The 26,204-nt window shown below is 41.0% G+C and overlaps 2 protein-coding genes across 2 annotated transcripts; both read left to right on the forward strand.

Annotated features, from left to right (window-relative positions):
- The first annotated feature begins 1,341 nt into the window (after positions 1-1,341).
- LOC115051854 (protein FAM102A-like) lies at positions 1,342-20,810 on the forward strand. The gene is made up of 12 exons (XM_029515581.1): positions 1,342-1,527; positions 1,860-2,124; positions 11,753-11,873; positions 12,021-12,050; positions 13,171-13,287; positions 13,370-13,416; positions 13,540-13,700; positions 13,794-13,895; positions 14,767-14,989; positions 16,204-16,325; positions 16,415-16,481; positions 16,566-20,810. The coding sequence occupies exons 2-12, from the start codon at positions 1,979-1,981 to the stop codon at positions 16,609-16,611; spliced, it is 1,182 nt and encodes a 393-aa protein (XP_029371441.1). The 5' UTR covers positions 1,342-1,527; positions 1,860-1,978; the 3' UTR covers positions 16,612-20,810.
- Positions 20,811-21,507: 697 nt separating this feature from the next.
- dpm2 (dolichyl-phosphate mannosyltransferase subunit 2, regulatory) lies at positions 21,508-26,204 on the forward strand. The gene is made up of 4 exons (XM_029515809.1): positions 21,508-21,582; positions 23,026-23,115; positions 24,784-24,886; positions 24,983-26,204. The coding sequence occupies exons 1-4, from the start codon at positions 21,580-21,582 to the stop codon at positions 25,036-25,038; spliced, it is 252 nt and encodes an 83-aa protein (XP_029371669.1). The 5' UTR covers positions 21,508-21,579; the 3' UTR covers positions 25,039-26,204.

Below are 26,204 nucleotides of genomic sequence, written 5' to 3' on the forward strand. Positions count from 1 at the left end.
ACCAGAGGAAACAGTTCTGCCCAACGCTGTGCAATGTTAAAGAGCTGTTTGGAGGCTGTCTGCCTGTCTGCAGCTGACCAGGTAGTGTCTTTATCAGAACCATATCACTGCAAACTTCTGCTGCTTCTGCTAAAAATATATATAACATCATAATAACAATAACTATTTAACATAATACAATGCAGTGTGGCCAAACCAAAGCAGTGAAGATTAGGGCTTTAAAATTCACAAACAACCAGCAAAATGCTACAAAGTTCAGCAGCACACAGGTGAAAAATCAGGTGATAATTCTCTAAAACCTTTAACTCTGTTCACACGGCTCAGTTGCCGAGGTAAAGATATTGATTTTTGCCTTTCGAGCCTAACTCAGTATAAGTGACCAGCATTGAAGATGAAGAGATGGAATGACAGGATTAGAAATGTGGTAAAACGGAAACGTTGCCTAATCAACAAAACTCTCATGTGGAGAACACACAGCCTCCCTAATGCTTATTCGACAAACACAAAACCATCATCAACTCATTACAAACCAGCAATCATGGCGTCCATTTCTGTAGGTAATATCTCTGGTGTTTGCTATGCCAGAGGGCTTAAGACTGGACATACTGAGACTCCTTTTCTTCAGCTCTTATCATGGCTGCCACATCATGATGGTCACTTTTTTAAAAACATTTCAAAATAATAATAATAATAAAAAAAAAACACATGAAAATGTCTTACTTTTGCCTAGAACAAACAGCAGCAATAATAATATGATTATAGATAATATCATTCTAAATAGTGATAATGTGTCATATACCATATAGAAATGTTATTCATTCATATTATATATGCTATATTATGTAACTCCCACACACTTTAGGTGTATTTATACAATGGGGGATTTAAGTTTATAACATATGCAACACATACATTTAAACAATTTATATATGCACACTTTGCCACTAAAATATCTACATGTTGATTTGTATGTGGTTCATCTGAGTGAAACATTTTTTAAATTTAATATATATAGGCTACAAATATAATGATGGGAACAGCCGGGGATTCATGCCTTTCTCAGAAAAGCTTCTTTTTTGATCTCTGAACCACCGAGTACCGAGATTTTAGTGGACAAAAAGAGTTAAAAAAGCTGTTCATTGATATTTTTGTCTTGTTTAGTCCCCATCTGATGATGATGTGGATATGTCTTGCTTTTCATATGTATATATGTTCTTATTCGTAAATGTAGCTATTTCATGGTGGTCATTCAATCTGCACATTTATCGTTTAGCGGTAATTACATTCTGTGCGCCTGGTGCTCTTCCTCATCAACCGCTCCTCACACTTTGTGGACGGTCCCTAACTCGTGATTGTGAGGCGTTCAGGGAGCCGCTGTGACTGCGGCCGCACTCCTGGGAAGAGGGGAAAGTTGGCGAAGATGCGTTGAAAGTGAGAAGGTGTCAGGTACCGGGACTCCAGTCGCTTGCAGCGGTTCGCAACTGGCCTGCCGAGGCGGGTGTAAGGAGCAGCGGGCCCGGGGAGACGGTGAGCTTTCAGTGCGTTGAGGTGATCGTTGCACAGAGAGTCGGTGGCTGAGTCGCTGAGTGGTTGGCTGTTTGCGTGGCAGCTCGGGAAATGTCAGAGCACACACGCTGACCATGCGAGGTTTGCAGCGTTAGGAATACTGAGCTCCAGAAGCAGCACTGTGGTCGGTAACATACACGGGACTTGTCATGTGTTCATAATGCGGGGAATCAAAAGTAAACAGGGCGCATGAGTCCACATCTGTCACAGCTGCTGTCCCCGGCATGCAGATGTAAATAAAGTCATGTTGTCTAACCCTGTCTCTCAGTCTCCTCTCTTTCTCTCTGCCTCAGGTCTAAGAAATGATTCAGCTGAAGACAGAGACAACTCTTCAGCTTCTACCTTAAAGACCACAGAAGTCCGTTTTATATTTTTCTGGTGTCATTCATTGCTGCTCTGGCGACTAAGGACAATGACTTTTTTGATGAAAAAGAAGAAGTTCAAGTTTCAAGTGTATTTCACTCTGGAGGAGCTGACAGCGGTGCCGTTTGTCAACGGGGTCCTGTTCTGCAAGGTCCGGCTCATTGACGGCGGAGACTTCTCTGTGTCGTCATCCAGGTATTTCATCACTTCCTTGTTGGGAGCCACTGAAGCCCCAAATTCAGCTGCCAGCATGTTCTGATGGTGCAGATGTGTCTTTGTCTGGCAGAGCAGACACTCTGCTGCAGGCTGTCCACCTGTCTGACTTTAATAAGGGACAGGGGACATGGATGGTGACAGCTGTAAAACTGGTATGAAAGTGCAGCTCCTGCAGTTCTGCCCTCATGCCTCCTGGGAAAGTTGCTTCATATCCACCCTGCTGGATATTCTGACTGGGAGCTTCCCGGCATTCACACAGCCACTCGTAGCTTGTGGGAGTGTGATCAGGCTCTTTGGTTTGATCATGGGGTCCAGGGCAAAATTAGCTTTGCTTTTCATCAGCTTTTCTGTTCATATTTAAACCGGCCACCTCCCAGTTGCAGCCAGATTCTGTTGCTATCTAGATACCAAAGACATGCAACTGTCTCTGCAGTGCTTCAATAACAACTCCACAGAGGGAGAAAATCTGTTTTCATCTAGTTTGTAAATCTTCAGGATATATTGAAATATTGACATATCAAAGGGCATCAGATTATCCTGAAATCACATCGCCTCGTCCTCCAGCTGTGTGAGAAAGCTGAGAGGAGGTGCCACGACAAGTCAGCACCTGGAATTACAGCTGAATCACAAAAGCAAAAGTTTAGGATGTTGAATATGTATGTAACACATGTAACCAATATGTGGCATGAAATAACACTTTTCAGATTTTGAACTAGTCCCGTGTCTTCTATACAGGAAAGATTTTAGATATTGCACATGTTCTTAACTCAAAATATATAAATATTCCAATCACTGCTCTGTACCAGCTTCACTTCAGGACCGGTTTAAAAGAAATACACATTTTAGTTTTCTGTCTAAAACTGACATGAGAAGATTAACGATCCTTTTCATAGCTGCAGCGATGAGGTCAAAATATTGTTAGTCTAGCCTAGCCTAGCATGGAGACTGTTAGGCAAAGTTAAGAAACTTTCCCCTCCAAATGCTTTCATTGCTAGTAATACGCTTCAGTCACAGCTTAGAACAACAGCATGCCATTTTCCAAATATGAGAAGCAATCCCATTACATTAACTTTTTTTTTAATGATTCAGCCCCACTACTCTCACCAAAAGATATGTAGATAAAGACTAGACGTGAATTTCATTTACCCTCTTTAGTTTTATAAATCTGTAATACAATACTGTCAGATAAAAATCCCACAGACACTAAAGACAATGTAAAAATAGGCAATAATTTCTAAAGTTTGTGTAAAACACCATGGGATATTGCAGAGAGGTTTTGACCATGATTTTTAAAACCTCTCTAAAATATTTCCTAATCCTAATTCCCTCATTCAGACTTTACTCAGGTCATTTGATCCAGTTCAATGAGTTCCGGTCAAGCACAATGTGACAGTGGTTTTAAATGTATTGATCATAGGTTAGTCTTTGAAGCAGGGAAGAACAGCCATTTTTGTCAAGGATGACAAAGATGATACAGCTGTGACTGCCATTGACGTCCTCAGTAATAAGTAATACGAGTTCCACAATCTGGAAGAGACAGGAAAGCAAACTCAACAATCCTTTCTCGTTCTCACTTTCTCACACTGGAAAATTCCTAACTGCCTGCACTGAAGCATCACACACAGATCAACCAATCACAAGGTCTTCAATCAAGACCAATACTATGCAATTTTTTCTCAAGCAAGGGAGGATCGACTGTATTAGACACAAAAAGGGGCACACAGTGTTTCTTACCCTCTGTAGTGGCTATTCAACACTTTGTAACCTGCGTAAGAACTGGTGTGTACCTCATACATAATAATTTCAAAGAAACAACTTCAAATGGTGGTACCTTGCCAAAGACAAATTTGGTGAGTTTTGAGTTATTTACATCACACCTCTATGAAGTAGAAAGGTGCAGGAAAAAGGATCTAATTTACCTCCTCCAGGGGTCAGTGGTTTTCACTTCAGCATCATCATCTGGAGAAAAGAGTTGTTATGTAAAAACAGAGCACATCTCATTTAATTAAAACTGGATCAGCCACCTCATAGACTAACTTTGCACAGTGGTTCTATTTGCTTTGCCTTTGAACTGAAGAGAACCTTTTTTAGTTGCAGCGAAGAAAAGGGAAGTGTAACCAGTCTGGTCTGTTGGTCTCAGTCTGCTACAGCAGGAGATAATCTTTTTTCTGCTTTTACTATTTAGTGTCAGGTGCATCTACTACACTGGAATGATCTGACTTCAGATGGAACACAAAGATGTTGCGTGCTGTTACATTCATATCATGCTTAAATTTGCGGTAATCCCCGTCAGGGAGAGGGGGTTAGGGTTAGGCAGAGACCAAAGTCTTTTCAGCCGTGTGGAAAAGTGAACTCAACATGGCAAGTCCAACAGATTGAATCAAATGTAGTTACTTATCTTTACTTTTGTTTACAAGTGTGCTGTAAACCCCTTTTCAGAAATGAACTAGATGCTTAGGAAGCTGCCATTGCACTGTATTACAAGTTTGTGGAAATCAGGTTGTGTTTTGTCATGCATAACCTATTCAAGCAGAACATGTGTGACAGGTAATTTAAAACAGCTTTATCTGTACTCTGCTTGGCATCATATCACTCAGCAGATTCCACTGGTATCTCATTTATGGCAGCAAAGGCTAGCAATCCACACCTCACGTGATGTGAAGTGATAATTAAATAATAACTACTAAGTGTTCATATTTTTGAGCATTAATAAGTTGACAGGTGTTGCAGCTGCTGTGATCTCATTGGATGATGATCTCTGTTATTTGATTATACTCATTTAGGCTTGACATATTTGAAGGATGGATCCTAACACATATCATTCTCAGTCTCACACCCATGTTTAACCTTATAGCTCCCACAACCTTAACACATACCAGACCAGTTACCAAAAAGCACACACACATAAAGCACGACATACCAACGTTCGCTGTTATTTGATTAATGACTGGGTTTGAAGCTTTGGTTGTTTATATGTGTGTGAGTGCCTGCATGTTTCTGCTTGTGTTGAGTGCATGTGTATCAGGCTCATTTACATCACAGTCTCATTCCTCAGATTCTTCAACCAGAAAAAAAAAAACTGAGTGACCAAAAGGAGGGGGGTTTAAACCCACACACATTTGTAGCAGCACTTTAGCGTTCGTGGACAGACATTTATATACACCTCAACAGCAGTGTGCACGTTATACAGTGAGAGTGAACAGATTAGTGCAGCCGTGGAGTCAGGACCCAGTCTGAGGATCACAGAAGATGAGACTTCTATCAAAAAACATCTTAACAGAGTGAACAGGAAATCTAAACTAAATGAACAGAGCAGTTAAAACCGACAGTGTAGACTTGTTTTAACAGGCATATCTGTAGGTAAATGTTCCCTTCTGAATGTCAGATTTGTTCAGTGAGATTAGTATCAGGAGCTATGTGAGGCTCGCAATCATACTGGATTTACATTTGACATAGGTTGTGTACCTATCCACATTCACTATTATTTGTGCATGGAAACCATGAGTGCAAAAATTTTAATTATTATTACTATTTAAAACTGCTTTTATTCCAAGCTGAGGTGAGAAAGGGAATATTAATATAATAAAAGTAACACAAACACAATGTGCAGAAATCATGCTCCGGGTGAGCGGCTGAAAACTTTAGCTCTGTCTGGGGTGATGATGAGGATGCTGGATGGAACCTTCCTCATAATACATGAAACAAATCGTTCGCATTATTTGACTGTGACCTTGTTTCCTAGCATGTCCATCAGCTGCTTGCAACGACGAGCCCACGTTCCAATATTCTTACATAATAGATTCTTACAAGTTGTCCTGGGGGGAAACTTGCGGCTGATTAGTTACTGGTTAGTGACACATGGAGACTGTCAATCATGTTGCTGATGTTTTCGTTACAACAGAATAAAAGTGTTGAACAACGAAATGATGTATTATTTCTTGTACCTCTATCATATAAGATGTTTGATAGGACCAATGTTTAGTAGGGCAGATGCTGATAGGGCACACGCCTTGCCTCTGTTACGGTTTGATTTGATTTTATTTGATGTTTGATTGGACAGACTTTCGATAAAAGTGTGGACAGACAGAAAAGGGGGCAGGGAGAAGGGGAAGGCAGGTTGCACTTAGAGCTAACGGTTGTAGTTTTCACTGGTCCTGACTTCTCATGACACATGGAGAAAAATCTGAAAACTAATCAGAATTGTTAAGTTTAATTCTGTGTTGTAAACTCGAATCTGCAATAAAATAATTTTTTCAGTGTTCATTGTCAGTCAGCAGTAAATATCTCTCCTTATGCAAGCACTGATGCTAAAGACCTGAAATTGAGTCCTGTAATTGAGACTGGGAGGGACTGTTACTCATTTGGAGCTCCATCTTCTCTGGTTCATTGTGGAGAAACTTTATATTGAAATGATTGTGATTTCAGTTGTAAGTGAGTCTTGTACTAAAAATATTTTCCTTCTACATCTGGAGAATATGATTGGTTGGCTGGGATGTCTCACCAAAACAACAGGAAAATGCACAGCAACATTGTGACACGTTTGCAGCTCCGACTTTTTAGATAATGCATTTTTCCGCATTGATTGGCCATTATATTAACTGTGCAGGCCTAAGTCATGTCATTAGTTTCTTTTTAGAATCTAATGAACTGAACATCCTCTGTGGTCTCCCCCAGTCACTGCAGATGTTGAGCTGCCGATGGAGACTTCATTGAGACTATATTTCAATAAGCTCCTAATAGCCCTGAGAACAGATTCATGAGCATATCCAGGTCTCCTGGTGCTTTTGAAATGTCCTGATCAATGATAAGAAGGTCACACATCTATTAATATTGAGAAACCCCAGTTCGTTCTGTGTAGAGTTACAGTCAACAGCATATCCACAGCTGTTTTAAATGAGTCCATGTGTGTTGATATTCAAATAATTTAGAATAAACACAAGAAACTTGTGCGACACAAAATGGACCAGACTCAGTGATTGACTCCCTTAAACTAACAACAAACTTCAAACTATCACTGCTCCCTAACAACAAACTTTCGCCCCCGCTTAGCTTATAGTATCAAATATTAATGGCTGTGAATAATCTTTTCACTGTGAGAGTCAGTAATATTTGTGTATACCAAATGCATTAAAAGATAATGATAATAACTTCATTTATCTAGAACCTCTAAAAACAAAGATTACTATGTGCTTTGAATCAGAGTAACATACTTTGGCAGAGACTACAATGCAAGTCATGCTTTCATGGTCTGCTTTTCCTGTTTTATTTTGATTGGAAATAAAAAAAATAAAATCAAATAAAATTTTTAAACATTGTCCTTTTGTTACTGCAGCACTTTTTTTTTAAACTTGTGTCAGAAGGCAGTTCAAAGTGCTTTATATTTAGATATTGAAGGTAGGGAGTCTTGCCACTTTACTGTTTATCAGTCCAAAATGTTGGCCAAGAAGAGATGATAGGTAGTTGATTACTAAGTCGGAACAGTCCCTTGGACGTGGGGCCCCACCAGAGATTATTGCTTGTGTGTACGTGTTGTGTAATGGTGTGTTTGTGTAAGAGGGAGGCTGGGCTGTAAGAGAAGAAGTGGCAAAACCTGTCTGTCCATCTCAGTGTTTCTCAGGTGTATTTTCTCAGGTTGCCCTTTAGGTGAGAGGGAGCAGCTGCTCGGACAGATTTCACATTAATACATAAAATAAATGTTTGTAATACATTTATGCAGCATGTATTAACAGTTTGACTCTGTTACAGCTGTGATGAGAAGAGGAAGGAGGTGTCTGGAGAGAAAGAATGAAAGAATAAGGTTTTAATCAGTGAGGACATGTTCCAGCACGCAGCCATGTTGACTCCCCATGGAGTCTATGAACAGCGTTGACTTTAGTTTCTTTACATGATTAGATTTCAGTTGGGTTATAACAGACCTCCTTCAGACGCATTTCTGCACTTCATCTCTTGTTTGCTTTTCTCTGGTTGGAAGTGGGTGTAGCTTGGGGGCGAAAATGTATGATGTCATTTGCTATTGTGCACTTATCAGAGTGAAGAGTGTTTGTATCGAATTCCTGTTCAGGCCTGGTGCTGAAATATTTGTCAGGTGATCTGTTTAAAAGTGGATAGCACTAAGTTCAGGTATGAATGCACCTGCGGAAGCATTTCCCTTGTATGCTTTGAAAGTACAGATTTTTTCCTGTTTCCATCACAGTAGCTCCTGACCCCCCTCTCAGTCAGTCTAGTGGACTATTGGGCATCCCGCCTCTGAGCTGGTGATTCAGTCATGATCTGCCTCCTTGAGTTGCTTCATGCTTGGATAATTAACATTTCCTGTTTTGTTTTGAATTTAATCACTTGTGGGCCTATTGGTTGTGTTTTTGATCATCCATTGTGGTTCCTGTCGGCCTGATTCTCAACCCTAATTAGTTTCACTTGATCCCAGCCACCTTTGCCTTTGCCTATGTATGCAGTCTAGGTGTTCCCCTTACTCCAGCTGTGTCCCAATAGCCCAGGGGCTGCATCCTCCAGAGGACCAAGTCTAAAGTGTTGCCTTTCATATCTGATATAGACCACATAGACAGAACTGAATGAGATGATCTGGTCTATGAAGGATTTTCTCTCTGAAGCACCAGACTTTTTGCTGTTGAACTGATTGTGAAACACAATACTTACATATTTACAAGTTTTATCCTCAAGCGCTCTGTCAATGCTGTTACTGGCACCCAATGAATGCTGGGAGGGGTTGAGCCAGAAATGGTCCACCTGTTGGAAAAGGAGCCTTTGAATTGGACCATCTAGCTGGGGACTGGTTATGTAATCACAGCCTTGGCCCCACAGCCTCCATGTGTGATCCCTTGGGTTTCCTTTGGTTTTCCTTCTGTTTAAAGCTAAAAAGCCAAGTTTGGACAAGCCCAGCACGTTGACAGCCTAAGTGAGTAATGTAAGGATGAGTAAACCCCATTGACAGCTTGGGTTTCCTGATAATAAGGCTGTGGTCTCCTTTGGAGCATTTTACCTTTGCTAATTATTCAGCATCTTAGTGAAGACAAACCTGTTTGTGGACTGAGGGAGCAACAGAATTTATCAAGTCTCCTAAACCTCCCACAAATATCAGACTCTGTCTGGCCTTCGTGTTTCCAGCCTGAGCTCCACATTTATGGTGCAGTTTCATGCTCAGTGTCTGTGGAGAGTTGTGCAGTGTTGTGGTGGTTGTACTGACTGAGGAAAGAACTTGTGCTTTTCAGTTTTCTTATCTAGATAACCTGCATGTGGGCACCACCTCCACATTCTCAAATTCCTTCCATGGCTACTCATGGTGGCAGGTCTAAGATGTTCTAAGATGTTCAGCAATGTTTCCCAGAACTACTTCAACTGGCTCCTCTGAACCTGAAAAAGCAGTAACTCCACTCTGAGCTCCTGACCCCTTCTCTGAGGCTGAGCCCAAACCCCTAGAGCTAATGACCACAGGTAAAGGGATAGAGATGGTCAGCCCCTTTTTTACCCACAATATTCCGCATACTCTTTGCTGATGACACTGAATCTTCACAGTGATAAACATCCTTATAATAAAGATGTAAGTGATCGTCATCTGGCACCATGGTTGATCTTCATTGTTTGCTATTACTTTGACATATATATTTACATTTACATTGCGGCGTGAGCTTAAATAAGCATGAAAACAATTTTTTCTGTGTTACATCTCAGAAATAGCTACAGTGTTTCTGGCTGTAACCACTGTAAAGCCTTGATTCAGCTTGTTAGTGCACTGGTTTGTGCTGTAGTGTTTAGCACTGGGTCTGAACCCTGGGCCTGGGGCCTTTCTGTGTGGAGTGTATATGTTCTCTAGACTGGTGACCTGTCCATTTTGTACTCCACCCTCATTTAGTTTCACTTGGTTCGACTCAAGACCCCAGTGGCCCTATAAGAATAAGAATGGATGGATGGAGCACACTACTTCTCTCCGGTGAACCTGTTGATCATTGTGCTTATTGTGAAGTGAATGTATTTAGGTCACGGAGAATGAAATCCAGTGTTTAATCACTTCAGAAGACCGAGAATTGAAACATCAACTGCAACATCCTTCAAATGTCAAAATCCAGCAGGGTCAGCTCTCCCTCTCACACACCAGACACCAAATATCACACAAACTTTGAAACTATTTCTGTGAGTGTCATGTATGAATAAAACTGTGATGAATATGAAACCGATGTGTCTGGAAAGCAAAGAGCTGCAACGTAACTATTATGTAAAACCCATGCTTAATGCTAATTTGAACTTCACTTCACCATGAAATTTTTTTTTTTCATCTTAAAGATCTGACTGTAAATTATGAGACACTTTGTGTTGGACATCTATTAATCTATTAACAACATGCACTGATGTTTTCATTATGAATTGTAGAAGAATGAGACACATTTTAAAGGTTGTCTTACCCACATGCGGCCTTGAGCCTGTGGTTTGTTTCTGAGGGACTTTTTGTTGTGAGTCTCTGAGTCTTTCAAGATGTTTCCTGAACCAGTTTTATGCAAATGAAACTTTATTTCCAATTAAATCTGCAGAACTTCCTCCATCCAGCCTCCCACTGCTCTGCTTTACATATATAAGTAATTCCAAAGTTTTACATCTCATGCACAGGCTGTGACAAAGTTCAGACCCTCTTCAGCCTTGTCACGCTCACACTGCTGATCTCTGTCTTTATGTTTGATCACATCTTGCCGATGCTCCCCTGAACTGCCTGACAGATCTGTTTTCAATCTGTGCAGTTAGTGGAAAACCCCTGCTCAGGCTGATGTGTCACATCCCAGGATGAGATCATCTCGACCCTTAACGCTGTTGAGGCCTGTGTTCTGACAAGAGACAGGAGAGACCGCTGCTGACTCAGACTGTAAAAAATAATACTGTCCCATGTTTAATGACATGTTCAAATACATGTGATCTTTGAGACCTCCAACACACTGGGGAGACATAGTTTTCTGTTGTCTCGAGAGACGAGCTCTCACCAGAATACACATGATTCACCTCTTCAAAAATGGAGACTGTGAGTCAAGTCCACTTGTTTTATTTTCCTCACATTCACGTGTCTGCAAAACTGGCTCCAAATAGATGACAGGGGGTTCAGTGCTAGACAGGGTTCCAGACAGGGCCAGATTAACCATTAAGGCAAAGGGCTGAAGAGGGCCCTGACATGTGATAGTTCAGATCTCAGTCTCTTTATTTGACCCTGTCTTCTCATGCCACAGTAGCAATAGATCAAACTCTTTATCAGGAGTCAGAAAAGCCAATTCATGAACACGTCAGCAAGCGTGACGTTAATCTAATGAGGGAAGCTCACAGCAGCTTGTAATAATGACCTGTACTTGCCATCATGCCATTTAGTTTTTTCTGCTTGCTGACACTAGAGTTCTTCAGTGGTGGACGTATGAAATTGCTCCTTTTCAATGTGTAGGACAAAACTTTCTTCGCAAGGTCTGGTGCTGGCTCTGTGAAAATGATTGAAGTTCCTTTTCACGATCGTGAGGAATGTGTTCATATGACAGTGATCCTGAACACATCGACAATTTTGGTTTGTTGAGCTGTTTACACATGTATACACGCAACCAACATGTGTGTGTTTCTGTGTGTACAGGGAGGAGGTGCGGCAGAACTGCGTTCGATGGAGGAAGAAGTTCTCCTTTGTCTGTAAAATGAGCGCCAACCCGATCACTGGAGTGTTGGACCCCTGCATCTGCAGGGTCTCTGTGCGCAAGGTGAACTTCAAATCCCAGCAGCCACCTCTCCTTCCTTCTCTATGTTCTGACTATAAAGTCGGTGCTGGATGATGTTTACCTGCTTAGGCCCATATTCTAATTACGATACGATGTGTGTTTACAGTTTATTACTTGGTGTCTTTTCAGGAGCTCAAAGGAGGAAAAGCCTTCTCAAAAGTAAGTTTACTCAGTGATGAAGCTACTTTAAACACATTAACTCTGAATTTTAACCAGCTCAGCATCAGCTCATAAAACTTCCACTCGAAACCAGTTTTATTGTTTCACTGATGATAAAACCTGTTAAACAACAACCATTTTAACATCACGAGGATCTGTTACAGTGTAAGAGGTAATTTGTGTGTGTGTGTGTGTGTGTGTGTGCAACTGGCATGGTTTTCATTTTGAGTGTAATCTGTTTACAGTTATGACACTTGTTGCATGTTGTTAAGTCTCACCTGATTACAGGCATCATTTCCACGGGGGTGGGGGGTGGGGAGAGGGTCGTCACATGCATACTCTCCTCTGCGTCTAGTATCTCTGTTTTGACCTCCATTATCAAAACATCAACATAGATTCAATAATTCACCAAACAAGCATTTGCAGCATTTATTACAGTCTTACTACATGAATGGTGGTGACAAGTAGGGTCAATCTGCTTCCCTTAGAGGCCTTGTTATATTCCTCTGACTCAAATATGGTGGTGCGCTCCACCAATCAAACTGTCCTCATCCCGTGCCATTCTCAAAAAAACATAGTTGAATGGATGAACAGGAGCAACATGCTAAATGGCCTTAAATGATGCGCAACTATTCAATTCACAGAATTAGTTCTGACAGCACATAAATCAAATGGTCAGAGCCCAACATTTTCAGTTAAATGTACAACACTGAAGACCATGAGATGTGATCCAGAAACCCAGGAAAAGCTCTAATAACAGTAGAAAGGTGTCAGGAGTTCACATCGTGTGAGAATGGTGCTTTGGGGAGCATGAATGATCTTAGGAATCAGAGGAATCCATCAGCTCACGTGGATTGTTTTGTTGGCCTGAACATTCATCCTGTGGGATCATCAAGATGAGGTCACTGACTTCCCCATAAAATCACACTTTCTGCTTCATTCACTTCCTCACATGATGGTACGGATTTATTTGAGATTCACAAATCAGCTCTGAAATAAGCATGAACAACCTGAGGTCCATGCTGAAATAGACTAGACTGGACCTGGCCTTTGCGTAAATCAAGCTCACCTTGTTGTGATGCTCCGTTCTTTCCTTCTTTCTGCTCGTTGCTCTCTCCAGTTAGGATTCGCTGATCTCAACATTGCAGAGTTTGCAGGTTCAGGCTCGACTGTTCGATGCTGCATCCTGGAGGGTTACGACACCAAGAACACTCGACAAGACAACTCCATTCTCAAGGCAGGGCGAACACACACACAAACAATCACCGACTGATCAACCCTAAGGTCCAGTAACAGTAATCTTTTTTTTTTTTTCATAGGTAACTATTGGCATGACTCTGCTGTCTGCAGACCCCTGCTTTAGGACGTGAGTTCCTCTTTGTGTTTACCAGCCAATCAAATTGAATCTGCTCCATGTTTCTGAATCATTGCTGTCATTGTCTGTGTCCTGAGGCTCATCATGTTTTATGCCTTCTGTTTTGATCCCCAGGCCCCCCAGCACAGCTAAATCCATCTCCACAGGGGACCAGGATCCCACCCTACAGCTGGACTGTAAGGGAGAGAGCACTGATACCACAGCGCAGCCACTAGGGCGAATCATGGATGGGGCTCGTGCCTTCAAACCCCGACAGGCGTCAGCACGTAGCTCAGGTAACTGCTCAGCCTCACAGTAGTTCTTTGTAAGCAACAGGACAGTGTCACTGTCAGCTGTCAGCATGTTTTCTGTATTTATACTGCCTGCAGGGCTCCCTGAGGAGGGCGAGAATGTGTCCAGCCCAGATGAGGTCTTTCATACCGGTCACTTCCGCAGTTCCAGCTACGCCAGCCAGCACAGCAGGATATCAGGTTAGAGAACTACTCCTGTCCTGGTGCTGAGACCACAACGTTACTCTGAGAGAAGCACTTTAATAACCCTAATAAAAGGTGAATGTAATAAAGGGTGGTTCTCTTCATCCACCCAGATCCACTACTGAAGGTTTAACCAGCTCAGAAAAGTCCTTCTGTTATAAATGTAATGTATTATTGTATTTTTGTTTCAGGTGTAAGTGTTGCTGCCGCTAAACAGCAGTTTACTCAGTACAGTGAGCAAAACATTGAAAAGAGTTTTGGGATCATGGATAGTTGGGTAAAAGGCTGGAAATACCAAAACGTTTGGCTATGTCAGTCATTGAAGTAATAACATCTGCTGTTTGTCTGTAATAATATTGGCTTGATAAGGATGCGTCCTGATCTTGACACCTGGTCTGAGTGAGGGGCAGTCACATCTCATATATCTTCATATGACAGATAATACAACCGTGTGAAAGGAGGAGGTAAATACAATAAAACCTGTGTTTTATTTTAAGAAGAATTCTGGCTTTAACATTCCATGGACTTACTTACTTAACTAAATGACTAAACTGAAAAAGACAAGATTCAAGATGAGATCTACAAAAATACAGTACACTGCTCCACGGTGAAGCAGGCAGTCTACCTCTATAAACTGAATATGTCAGAATTTGATGGAGGAGGTGGGAACTTCAGTCGGGAGCAGAAAGAGTCTGAGCTGTTCCAGAAAGTGACCATGAGCTTTGATTGGTCATTAGTACAGAAGCTGTGCACAATTCACAGAGAGAGGGAGGCATGAGGGTTAACTTGATCCCAGCAGCTCCTTCTTGGCCCAATAGCTATTTCTCTTTGTTAACTTCCTCTCCTCTCCTCTTCTGCCATTCTCAAGGCTACAGCACAGGCCACTCTCGCTGCTCCAGTCTAACTGATCTTAGTCACCATAGAAACGCATCCTCCAGCAGCAGCACTTCCTGCGGGGTAGCCCAACCTCACCACCCTATCCAGCCACCTCCATCCATCCCTGCCGAGCATCACACACAGCCAACCCCTACCAGGCCAGACAGGCCACCTCCACCCTCTGTAGCAGCCCTCATGTCCAACAGGTCTTCAAGGTAGACACCCTCGTCCTTTTGTGTCCCGCATGTTCCTCACTGTGCTTGTTTCTGAATGAGGTCTCCAGACAGCAGGCTGATCAAAGTTTACGTCTTGGTTATGTATGAACTATAAAAGCTTGGAATTCATCAGTTTACTGGCTCATCTGCTGTCACAGAGCTGTCAGTGTATATTAAGGGTCTCCAACACTACACAATGCTACGCAACACTGGACACCTGGTTGTAAGTCATACCACCAAACTCATCATGACGGCTCAAATGTCAACCAAATCTGGTATGTTTTCATCAGTGAGGAGATGTGAAAAATTATTAAAAATATATTTGTTGATAGAGAGATAATGCATATACATCCATGATAAGATCAACTGGTTACATTTTGGTGTTTGAGGATCACTGTGACCTCAGAAAATATATTCAGACTATAGACCAAAATGAATACAGACTGGGCCTAATGACGATGAAGGGGCAATGCCATTGGTTGTACTGAAAAAGAAGTCAAGTGTGTGTTAAAATGAAACCCCTTCTGACATGCATCATTCGCACAGTCAACATTTTTCTAATGAGTTTAAGGGCTTGTTCCAAGTCTTCTCCACGTTCATTAAAATCCTTACTTGAGTCTTCTCTGTATATGTGGGGGACATGCATGCTTACCTTAGCACTGACCTGATTCTGGTTCTGGCATGAATGTGATGAAAGCACTCCATGAGACTGGATCTTTGGACGCACTCAGCATGAATCTGTGTTATGGAGTGTGGAGAGAGTCAGTCACCCTGGTCTCTAAAGGGGAGACTGAAAGCACCATTAACTTACATGTCAGCAATGAATGACTTGATTTGTGAAGGGAGCAGGATATTTACTGGATCTGAGCTCTTGTTAATGCCTTTTCTGACTTTTACTGCTTTTTGATCAACCACAGCTCCACCGTTGTTTTTAATGACAATGGTTGACAGGCTTCTGCTCAGGTTGAAGCAGTGAAGTCACTAACATCTGTACACTGTATGTAAAGGCCACAGCATTCAGAGATTTTACATGTTAGATGTCAAATGACCAGTTTCCTTTCATGGGATTTGTTTGCACTAAGAAAACTCAAAATAAGACCAGCCTGTGATAAGATTATTGTATGAGCCTTATGGGCCTTCAGCTCAACACAGCAGAGTCCTGCTATATTTCATATCTGGCTCATCTCTCAGTTGGTGTTTGTGTTGCCCAACAGGAGGAAAAAGGTCACAGTGGAGAGGCAGCCTAGTTGTGTGGATGACACTCGCATTGATGCAGATGACATTGTGGAGAAGATTGTCCAGAGCCAGAACTTCTCTGACAGCAGCAACAATGAGGGTCAGACACAGTTTCTTTCGTGTCTTTAGTCTCAGCAGAACATCTCTGGGTCCCAACCTTAACTTCTCCTATGGTTCCTTGTCCTTTAGACAGTAACCTGAGGCTATTTGTCAGCAAAGATGGGAGCACTGCTCTCAGTGGGACGCTCGCCAACAGGTATAGTATACATCTGATTCAGCAGCTCTTTGGACCAGCCCAGTGTACGCATCTAAAAGAAGATGTGTTTGTGTTTCTTCTCAGAGGAACAGCTGGTGTGTTTGAGCCAGTCGTCATCGAGACTCATTGACACACACAAGAACTGCTCTCCAACCACGTCAGAGTGTGAATTACGCTGTTAATGTTAATGAGTGTGAATTAAAATAAGACTACTATACTAGATAATAAGCCCTTTTTTGTGTTTTTAACCAGGTGGTTGAAGGTGTGTTTAAAACAGTTACTGTCTTTTCTCTAATGCTTGGCAGGACTTTGTTTTACCTCAAATAGAGAAAGAGGAGGGTCTTTTTCTTTTACTCAACAGTCATATTCCCTGTTGTTTGCTGTTAATGCATTCAGCATATGTTTTACCATATAACACGTTCAGCAGTCCAGAAGAAATAGTCAGTTTTCCTGCCCTAGAAGGCTGGGTGTTGAGCCTTAGTACAGCAGCTCTGTGACAGCATCACTGTCACTTTGAATGAATTCGTTTTCCCCATATATTTGATATAGCTGTGATGCTCTTTATGCAGCTTTAGCAGCTCTAACATAGTTAGCAGCTGCTCGGCGCCAATAGAAATAGGCCATGGACAGACTTCTGCTTTAGATTTAATTTGACATTGACATTACAAATTATTGCTTTACCCTCCATAGACCTAGGGATGAGTTTTTCTGCAGCATCATCTTTTCTTGGCTTTGATTTAAAGTGCAAAATTAGATTTGAAAATTCACAGTAATCCAGTGGTGATTTTCTTATACTGGGTCTGTTTCTGACCAGATCATGGTTCAGTGGATTGAGTCAGTAGCTCCTACTTGGAACACTCACTGGGCATGTCACAGCAGGGTAGAACACAGGTTGAAGATTATTATATCCAAACTCATTTGGGGTCATTCAGTTTCATGGGTAGTGGTGGTACAGTGGGGCAGCACAGTGGCGTAGTGGTTAGCACTGTTGCCTCACAACAAGAAGGTTGTAGGTTGCCCAGTGTGAGCTGGGATCCAGCACCCCTGTGACCTGGGAACAGATAAGTGGTTGAAGATGAATAAATGAATGGTGGTGCAGTGGTTTGGACTGTCACCGTGAAAAGATTCTGTCGGCTGTGTGGAGTCTCCTCGGGCCACAGTTGGTTTCCTTGAACTCCGCCCATAGTTGAAACTGATAACTTGAAATTGGCTCTTGGTGTGAAAATGAGCTTGAAAGGTTATTTTTCTGGTCCTCACCCATGTCACCTGGGGTTGACTCCAGTCCAGCCATAATCCTTAAATGAAAGGGCTGTGCCATTAAAGGAATCAATGTTTCAGTTTCAGGGCCAGATACAGTACCTGCTGTAGTGTCCTGGTTTACTGGGAAATTGTTATTGAATAAGGATCACCTGAGTTGTTTCTACTGTGGCAAGTCAAAATGTGGATTGTTTTGTCACCAGCCACTACAAATGAGCAGTCTGAAACACCCAGTGACTTTTTGACTAATGCTTTGTGCACCAAATACTTGAACAATAACCTGAAAACCACCAAATTGTGAGAAGTGTAGTCCATCACTGAAATCGTGCTGCATTCAGGAGCATCTCATCTACCATTTAAGACCACGAGGCCCAGTGTTCAGCTGCTGGTGGGCACTGACATGAACTTTTTCCTTGTTTAACTTACTGACGACCTCACAAATCAAACAGACTTCAGATGTTGACGAGGGCCCATTGGCTGCAGCACCAGAGCCATCGGTGTCTCTGACTCTGGGTGGCCTGGATCTGGAATAAACACTTTTATTATATTTTAATACTATTTTATGCCTGTGTGCAGCCTTTAGGCTACTTCTGTATTTTGCACATGTGTACTCTGTGGAAAGGACTGTTAGAAACCACTAAAGGGAAATCGCAAATTACATTTTTATAAAGTGAAATATGTGCTTGTTTAAATGTCTTTACTCTCTTTATGAGATGAAATGCTGTTGTGAGGCAGCATCATGTGTTCATACAGCTGGCTGTATGTAGCCATCCACTCCCTGCACTTACTAATTGTTCACTCTTATCTATATAGATGTTTACTAATGCAAGATTAGTCCTTTAAAGTATCTTTTGCAGTGCAAACCTGTCCTAAGGCTGCTCTAGTAAGTTGATTTTTGCGGGGAGCTAAAACATCACTTTATAAAGCTGTGTCTAAATTCAGGGGTTGCATTGTTTGAAAGCTGCATTTGGATGTATCAACGCTTGGACCACTAGACTCACTACTCATTTTGAAGGCCTCATCAGGAATTAATGTTCCTACCTACCTTCCTTAATCTGGGAAATAAGGAGTCCACCATAACATAGCATAACCCAACACAAGCCAATTTGTATTGTTGAGTGATAATGAAAATAATATGGTTAAAAAATGAGCAAAAAACACCAACCTAGAGACTGAGGATTACAATTTCAAAAGAAAGTGTACTGAACGATACAGTTGCTAAAACCAGGCCCTAAAAAATTGATTGTCTTTTCAATGTTGCTAGGCAACATAATGTGTGTTTTGGCACAATTATAGGTGCAGGAACAGCTGATGATGTAATGCAAAAGTTCTCTCTAATTGAAATTTGACATTTGTGGCCAATAATGGCAATAAAGGGCCACTGACTACATTCTCAAAATGATGCAGCCCCTGAACTGGGACACAGCTCATGTTAAATCAGCACTGAGTTCTGGTTTAGGTCTCCACCAGCTTTTAGCTATCCATTTCTGCTCTGTCTTTTCCAGCTGCTCTCTAACTCGTTTCCACTACACATCTGAGCAGGTACAGTTCAGCAAAGTTTTCTGAACCTGTGAGGAAGCTCTGAAACCTAAAACAGGTTAAAGCTAAAAAGTGCAAAAATTACTATCAATTCTCTGTGGGTCTGTTTCACCACCAGCCCATTTAACATTAGACATAGATCCATTGTTTATCTCTAAAAAATTCTAAATGCACCTTTTAGTATCCAGTACTGAATCACCTTTTTGAGGATCTGATGAATCATTGACTGGTCATCAGCTGACTGCTGTTGAATCTCGGATTAATGGGCCTAAACCTCTGTTTTCACTGACATTAACCCAAAAGATTTCAGCTTGAGCTTCATGCACTTTGCAGTTTCTGTGCTGTTGGTTGGTGTTGGACTGGAACTCAGTCAGAAAGCAACTTGCAAACAATGGCTATTTTGGTGCCACTGCTGAATGGATCAGTCTGTGAACTGTCACTGTGTGCTGAGCTGACAGGGACACAGTAGGTGGAGTGAGGTCAGTCCCTCAGCTGCAGCAGCACAAAGCCCCTGTTGTACTCAGACTGAAAATATACAACAGCTCTTCACCCCCATCAGATCCATGTGTATGATTTTGTGCATCTGCAGTTTGGTAAGGTCTTTGATGCTCTTTTGTATTTGCGAATATTACACTGTAATGTAACTGCAATGTATGGAGAGCGTCCTCTTTAACGATAATCCTGGTTCATATTGTTCTTCACTGTGGAAAGTTTTCTATCAACCCCTGCACTTCCCGTTCATATGTATCACTTACGCCTGCACTTTCCGTTTATATGTATCACTTCATGATTATATTTCTCTACACTGTCTATGCCTCTGTCTGCACGGAACAAGTTGGGTTTCACCTTGTGGCACACAAATCCCTCCTCTCTGTTTTTAGACCATCAGGCTGGTCTACAGATCAGTACTGAATTTTATGTTCAAGCTAAAATGTTTTGGTGAGAAGTGAACATATAAACTGCTATTATTGTTCTCATTTAAAGTGCACAATGTAGTCATGAGAGAACACTCACAGCAAAGGGAACCATGTTGGTGAATTGTCTGCAACTGTTATTTGTTCTTATTCTTTCTTTTGCACTTGACTGTATGTAGCCTTTGATATTATTTTTTGTTATTATAAAATTTAATATTTCTTGTACATGTGGTGAATGGGAATTTTCCTTTCTTCGTTTTAAATTAAGCTGCATTGTCTGCATTAGTGGTTGTGGTACTGAGAAAGATTATAAAACCTTTGGTAATTTATTAAATTCAAATTATACTGCACCAGCATGTGGGATTATGAGAATAATGATAAATGTTTGCATATAAAACACAACATTAACGGGTTAAACAAATATTGTGTTGTCAAGTTCAAAAGTTAACCTGTGATGGGCAATCTGATTATGTTTTTTTTTTTATGTATTCTGTAATCTGTAACATCTGAAAAACAGATTATTTGCTCAAATAATATCTGTATGAAAACAACACCAGTGTTGAAGAACAAAAAATTTAGATTTTGATACTTAGACAAAATAAAGTGCCTGGAATCATCATTTTATGTTTGATTTATTCATCTGCTGCTGTACACACACTGTGAGCTTTTCATCAAGTTGTATAAATGTTGAACTCCTTATTCTGAAAGAAAGAGGTTCTATCAGTTCGGCTCTACTGAATGCAAAATCTCAAAAGTGCTCAGAATGTAGATAGAACCTGATAATTCCAAGGGGACTTATTGTTTGTAATGCTGCCCTAAATAACACCCCCCCAGTGACTTCCTCAGAGCACAGGGATCTGCTGTTGAAAAGCCTGTTTCATAAACAAACCTTTATGATGCAATTCAAATAAAGACTATAAAGCCAAGACCTCAGTTGACTGTGGAGACTAACAGACAGATCTGCCAAAGTACTCTCCCTCCATGAAAATGTCTTGATGACACACATTCTGCATTTGACTTTGGCCTCTCACCACAACTTTTTTAACCACCCCCCCAATTAGCAAACATACATCAGCAAAGCAAACTGTGTTCATTCTCTTTGCTGAAAGCAAATATATACATGTACTCACTGACGATATTAGGAAGTAAGAAAACCCTATTTGTGCCAGATACTCACGGTATAACTGTATACACATTTTAAATATAGATATAAAGGGTTTGTCACTGAACAACAGCTAAAGCATATTAACTTGAAGCTCAGGAGAGGTCAAGTTTCCGGGTCAAACATTGGGAGGCAGCAGAGAGACACGGAGGGATCTGATGAGCCGCTTTTAATACCACGAAGAAGAATATCAGTCCTCGTCGGTAAACAACAGTACACGTCAGAAATGGTAAGAAAGATAAAGTGTAAAGTCTTTTAGAGGAGAAATTAAAATAGAGCTGTCAGAATTTGAAGTTTACATAGAAGATGAGGGAAACAGTATGAAGCTGGCTTCTGTAAGAATGAAGCTAACACAGCAGCGGAAGCCCAGTTCTCAAGCCGGTGAGCAACAGTGTTAGCTTTGTGCTGGATGCACAAATATCTAATATCTAATAGAGATATCTCTCTGTGCTTCACTTTCTGACAAAATAGAAATGTACGACCATAACTGAGTCAGTTTGAAGGTTCATGTATATATTAACACCGAACCGATTATTTAGACAGTCTGCCTAATGTTGTACTACTCGATGATATTTGTGAAAACGCGAATTAACTCTGAACTTATATATATCTGAATGGAGTTAAGAGTGGGTGAGCTCCGAGTAGTCACTGCGCTGTCAATGCTGTGACTCGATGGAGATTCAACATTTTTTTTACTCATTAGCATTTTATTAATTTAATTAATTTATCACCTCACTATCAAGTAATGACATGAAACTAGGGATTTCTCATACAGGAGTAAAGTACATCTGAAAATCACTTTGAATTGGGCCAGACAGTTGCCTTAAGGGATCGTCAGGTGTAATCCTGCAGTAGGGCTGCACAATAAAATCGAATTTTAATCACGATCACGATTTTGGCTTCCCATGATCAAATTCGCGTGATCGAGCAATATTTAAAATGTGTCATTCTGTTCATAGGCTTTTTTACCCAAAGCCAGTCTAGCACTCCTCAGAGTGATAGAGAAAACGCTCTCTCTTTCAGCCTCTGGCGCTCCGTAAACGACTGACTGAGCCAATCAGAGCTGTTCCCTGCACCACTGCGAAGCTTAGTTTCTAGATGTATTACTAATCGACAGCCGCCGAGGGCAGAGTAGCATCGAACGAGGGGAAAGCTCCACAGTAGATAGCAGTCACCGGCCAGAAGGCGATTCACTATCTTAACAAAGAAAACAAGCCCAAAAAATGTCTTACGCAGCTGAGGCCGGGGGTCTTGTTCCGAGAATATGATCGTCATTCATTGTATGGAAGCATTTTGGGTTCAAGGCAAATGACACAAAACAAACAACAGGTCATATGCAGTTTTCTTCGTTTTATTTATTTTTATTTATTCTTTAAGGAGAAGCACTGAATTTTGGTGAATAAGAAGACCTGTTTTATTTTTGATGCGCATATTTGTACATTAGAAGGAATGTTAGCATCACATGGATGTGAAAGCAGTTATAAACTAGCCAAGTTTATGTGATAATAAAGTTTGTTTTCGTTAAAATCAAACAAATAATTGTGATAATTAATCCTGAACTCAATATTGATGGAAATAATCGTGATTAACATTTTGGCCATAATTGTGCAGCCCTATGCTGCAGCGTCTCTATTTTCCTATAAATTGTGTAATGCATTGTGTTTGTTTTCAGGCTACAGGCGTGGATCAAGCAGCTGGCATGAGTCTTGTTGTCTTCAGCCTCCTGCTCTTTACATACTACTCAGTCTGGGTCATTGTCCTGGTACGCTCTGGTCTGTTCCTCAAATCTCAGTCACTGAGCAGCATCCGAGTCACTGAGAAACATCTTGGCCGAACAACTTAAAATTTCCCTCTCTGTTGTGTCTGCACAAGACAATTTATGTAGCCAGCAGCTGGAGGAAGCTGCTGCTTTGAGCTCGGATGAGATTTTACTCATCCTTTTGCACATATTGGAGCCTCATCCACAAACAGATTTGGTCTGACATCACTATGGCTGTTTTTTCATCATAACGGTTAAAACATGACACTGAAAATTGACTAAAAACAACCTCAAAATTAATATAATGTTCACAAAGTCATTATCATCATCATGGCCTTAACTTACCAAAAGATATATCAACTTCTACAGTGCAGCAATAGTTTGACAGCTGCCTCACGGTCTGTTCATTACCTTTCATATTAGTCAGAGTCCACTTTGCTTTTGAAATAACTTTTAAAGATGAAATAGCCTTCTTTATTTCTGGCTCTGTACAGCGTCAGTCTGTATGAAATGTTGGGTTTTTTTGTCCTTACATCACTATTGACACTTGAAAATGTGCTTGAATGTTTCTGACAGCTTTCGTGTGACAGTGTGGATCCTCCTCTTCTCATCATGAGCAAAACTTGTGCACCACAAGGCAGCATAGTCTGACTAATTATGGGAGTCTGCTATTCTGTTATTCTCATTTTAGGACTTGAATAACTACTGTTCTTTAAGTTGGAGCAGGTAGTTCACTTAATAGTTGACTCTGGCTTAAAGAAGTTCTATCAACAAAGTTTATAGAACTTCAGAATAAGAATATGAAATTGCCCTCACCTGACTTTTCTCTTGGGTTTGAAAAAGAAAAACAACAAACAAATTGAAGGTCATTCCAGCCACTGTTTAATTTTTTACATTTTATGAAAAGTATTCTCACAGAACAGATACACTACTGCACTATCATTGTATCATTGCTTGTGCTTTATGGGTGTTAGTGTGTGCCGCCTACACGCTCCTCAGTAAAATGATCACACATATGAACATAAACCAGATATCATGAAATACAGCAGACCCATGTGGGTTGTTGTCTTCATCAACACAGCTGTTAGCTTTTCCTGGTTAGATTCCTTCAGTGACAGACACTGAGGAGAGGATTTTACCTGGTCCTGTATTATCCACAGAGCTCTCCTTTCCAAATCAAGCAATAAAACTTGCTCTTCTGTTGGATCACATTTAAAATCAGTGTTTCAATTTTACGACACATGGCATCAGGGAAGGTTTGGAAACAGAACTAACTAACTGAAAGCCAAATGAAATACTTGCGTGTCCTCTCCATCTCAAATTGACCAGTTTCACCTGCCTGAGTCTAGTAATTTCAGATTCAGACATTTTAGGACAAATCCTTCATCTGGTTTAGCTAAAGCGATTAAAACTAGTAGAAGTGAAAAGTGTATCTTAAAAAAAGGGTTAAAATTGGATAATGGTTAATGTTGAATGGGATTTATTGGAAAATGGAATGTGCATGGCATGTCCCTGACACCTGATCAAGTGAAATTTTGCCATGAGTTTGAAATACATGATTCATAGGTTTGACAACTGAATTTGGATAATATAAGACAATTCCAAAAGTACACAACCTTGTTTATAAATAAGGGTTCCAACTTTAAATGTACAATATTTTGTCCTTCCCAGCCTTTTGTTGACGACGATCATGTGCTGCACATGTATTTCCTTCCTCGGGAGTACTCAGTCATCCTGCCCGGCATTGCTGCAGTGATCCTGCTGCTGTGTATTGGTGAGTGTCTGTGTTCTACCGAACTGTAGACTCTCAAATTAAGTGAAGTGTTAGACTGTGCTGTTTCTTTGACACCACTCTCAACCTTGTACACAGGGGCCTTCACTGCTGTTGTCATGTGGAAAAATCGAAAACCAAAGAGAGCAGACTGATCCCAGGATGACTGCTGCTGTTAAACTTGCTGATGGCCCCTCAACCAAACATCTCACCGCTGTGCTCTGTCGACGGCTCCTGAGTGACGTTCATGCTCACAAAACTATATCTGGTGACAAGAGAGTTTCTATTTTCAGTTCAGTGAGAGTTGACACAAAATTCTGTATCTGTAGGTTCTGTAATTTCATCCTTAGGCCTTGGCAATCCCATTTGGCAGCGTAAATAACACAGTGGACAGAATATCACTTGGGCAAGAGGCCAAAACACACACACCATATAAGTTTGTGAACAAATCACTTTCAGTATCACATTTCATAGCTCCACAGACAAACAACTTTAAACTCTATAGGATTACATACAGATCCAGCAAATCTCAAACTCATGACAAAGGTTCCCTGACAACAGAACGTGAATCCCTCGTCTGCCTACTTTAGCTCTTGATTGTTCACTTCTGTGGTAATAAGGCAACTGTAACATCTATGCTTCACATGTACATAAGGACATGTGTAGATGCTTTCTATTCAATTTCACTCATCAGGATAAAATACCTGGTGCAGGTTCAAATGAGCTGACAGTCAATCTGTGTCTTAATTCAGGGTGCATGTACTTCGGAAGCAGCATTTAAAGACTGATTGTGTCACAGTTGTCGCAACAAGACAGTCCCAGTCTCATTGCACCCTGATCATAAAAACAATATGGCAGCAAAAACCGCTGATTTACACTGTTAATACGTTTCACCTAATGGCATAAAAACCAAGGACATACTTTTTCTTGGTCCTAGTTTTCGGGAAAAAATTTTTTACTTTTTCTCAATGTTGTTAAGCAGCAGGAAGGAACAACTGAAATCCTTCATAGACCAGACTGTTTAATTTCACCCTGGCATTCATGACCTGCAAGCTTCTGAATTCAGACACAACTGAACAGATGGAACTTTTTTGCATAAGAATGCTACCAACAACCCACAATGTATCATGTTCAGTTCAACCTCCAAGTAAAGAAACTATGATTGACAGCAGCTTGGTGGGAGGGCGGTACTAAAGCAGCACACTGTGTAAATACTGTGACATATTGTGACACTGTACAGTAGTCCACATTTGTAGATGATGTAAATTGTTGGAGCTCAAGCTCCTTTTTCTGTTAAATAAAATTATGACGCTGTACACGT

Source organism: Echeneis naucrates, chromosome 12, assembly GCF_900963305.1.
Source record: "Echeneis naucrates chromosome 12, fEcheNa1.1, whole genome shotgun sequence".
NCBI classification, from domain to species: Eukaryota; Metazoa; Chordata; class Actinopteri; order Carangiformes; family Echeneidae; genus Echeneis; species Echeneis naucrates.

Excerpts from the sequence above, each read along its gene's own strand:
- LOC115051854 (XM_029515581.1), top strand. The coding sequence starts at position 1,979 with ATGACTTTTTTGATGAAAAAGAAGAAGTTCAAGTTTCAAGTGTATTTC. Across the intron at positions 11,874-12,020 it reads GCAGGGTCTCTGTGCGCAAG|GAGCTCAAAGGAGGAAAAGC; the intron begins GTGAACTTCAAA and ends GTGTCTTTTCAG. Across the intron at positions 13,288-13,369 it reads AAGACAACTCCATTCTCAAG|GTAACTATTGGCATGACTCT; the intron begins GCAGGGCGAACA and ends TTTTTTTCATAG.
- dpm2 (XM_029515809.1), top strand. Across the intron at positions 23,116-24,783 it reads CAGTCTGGGTCATTGTCCTG|CCTTTTGTTGACGACGATCA; the intron begins GTACGCTCTGGT and ends TGTCCTTCCCAG. Across the intron at positions 24,887-24,982 it reads GATCCTGCTGCTGTGTATTG|GGGCCTTCACTGCTGTTGTC; the intron begins GTGAGTGTCTGT and ends CCTTGTACACAG.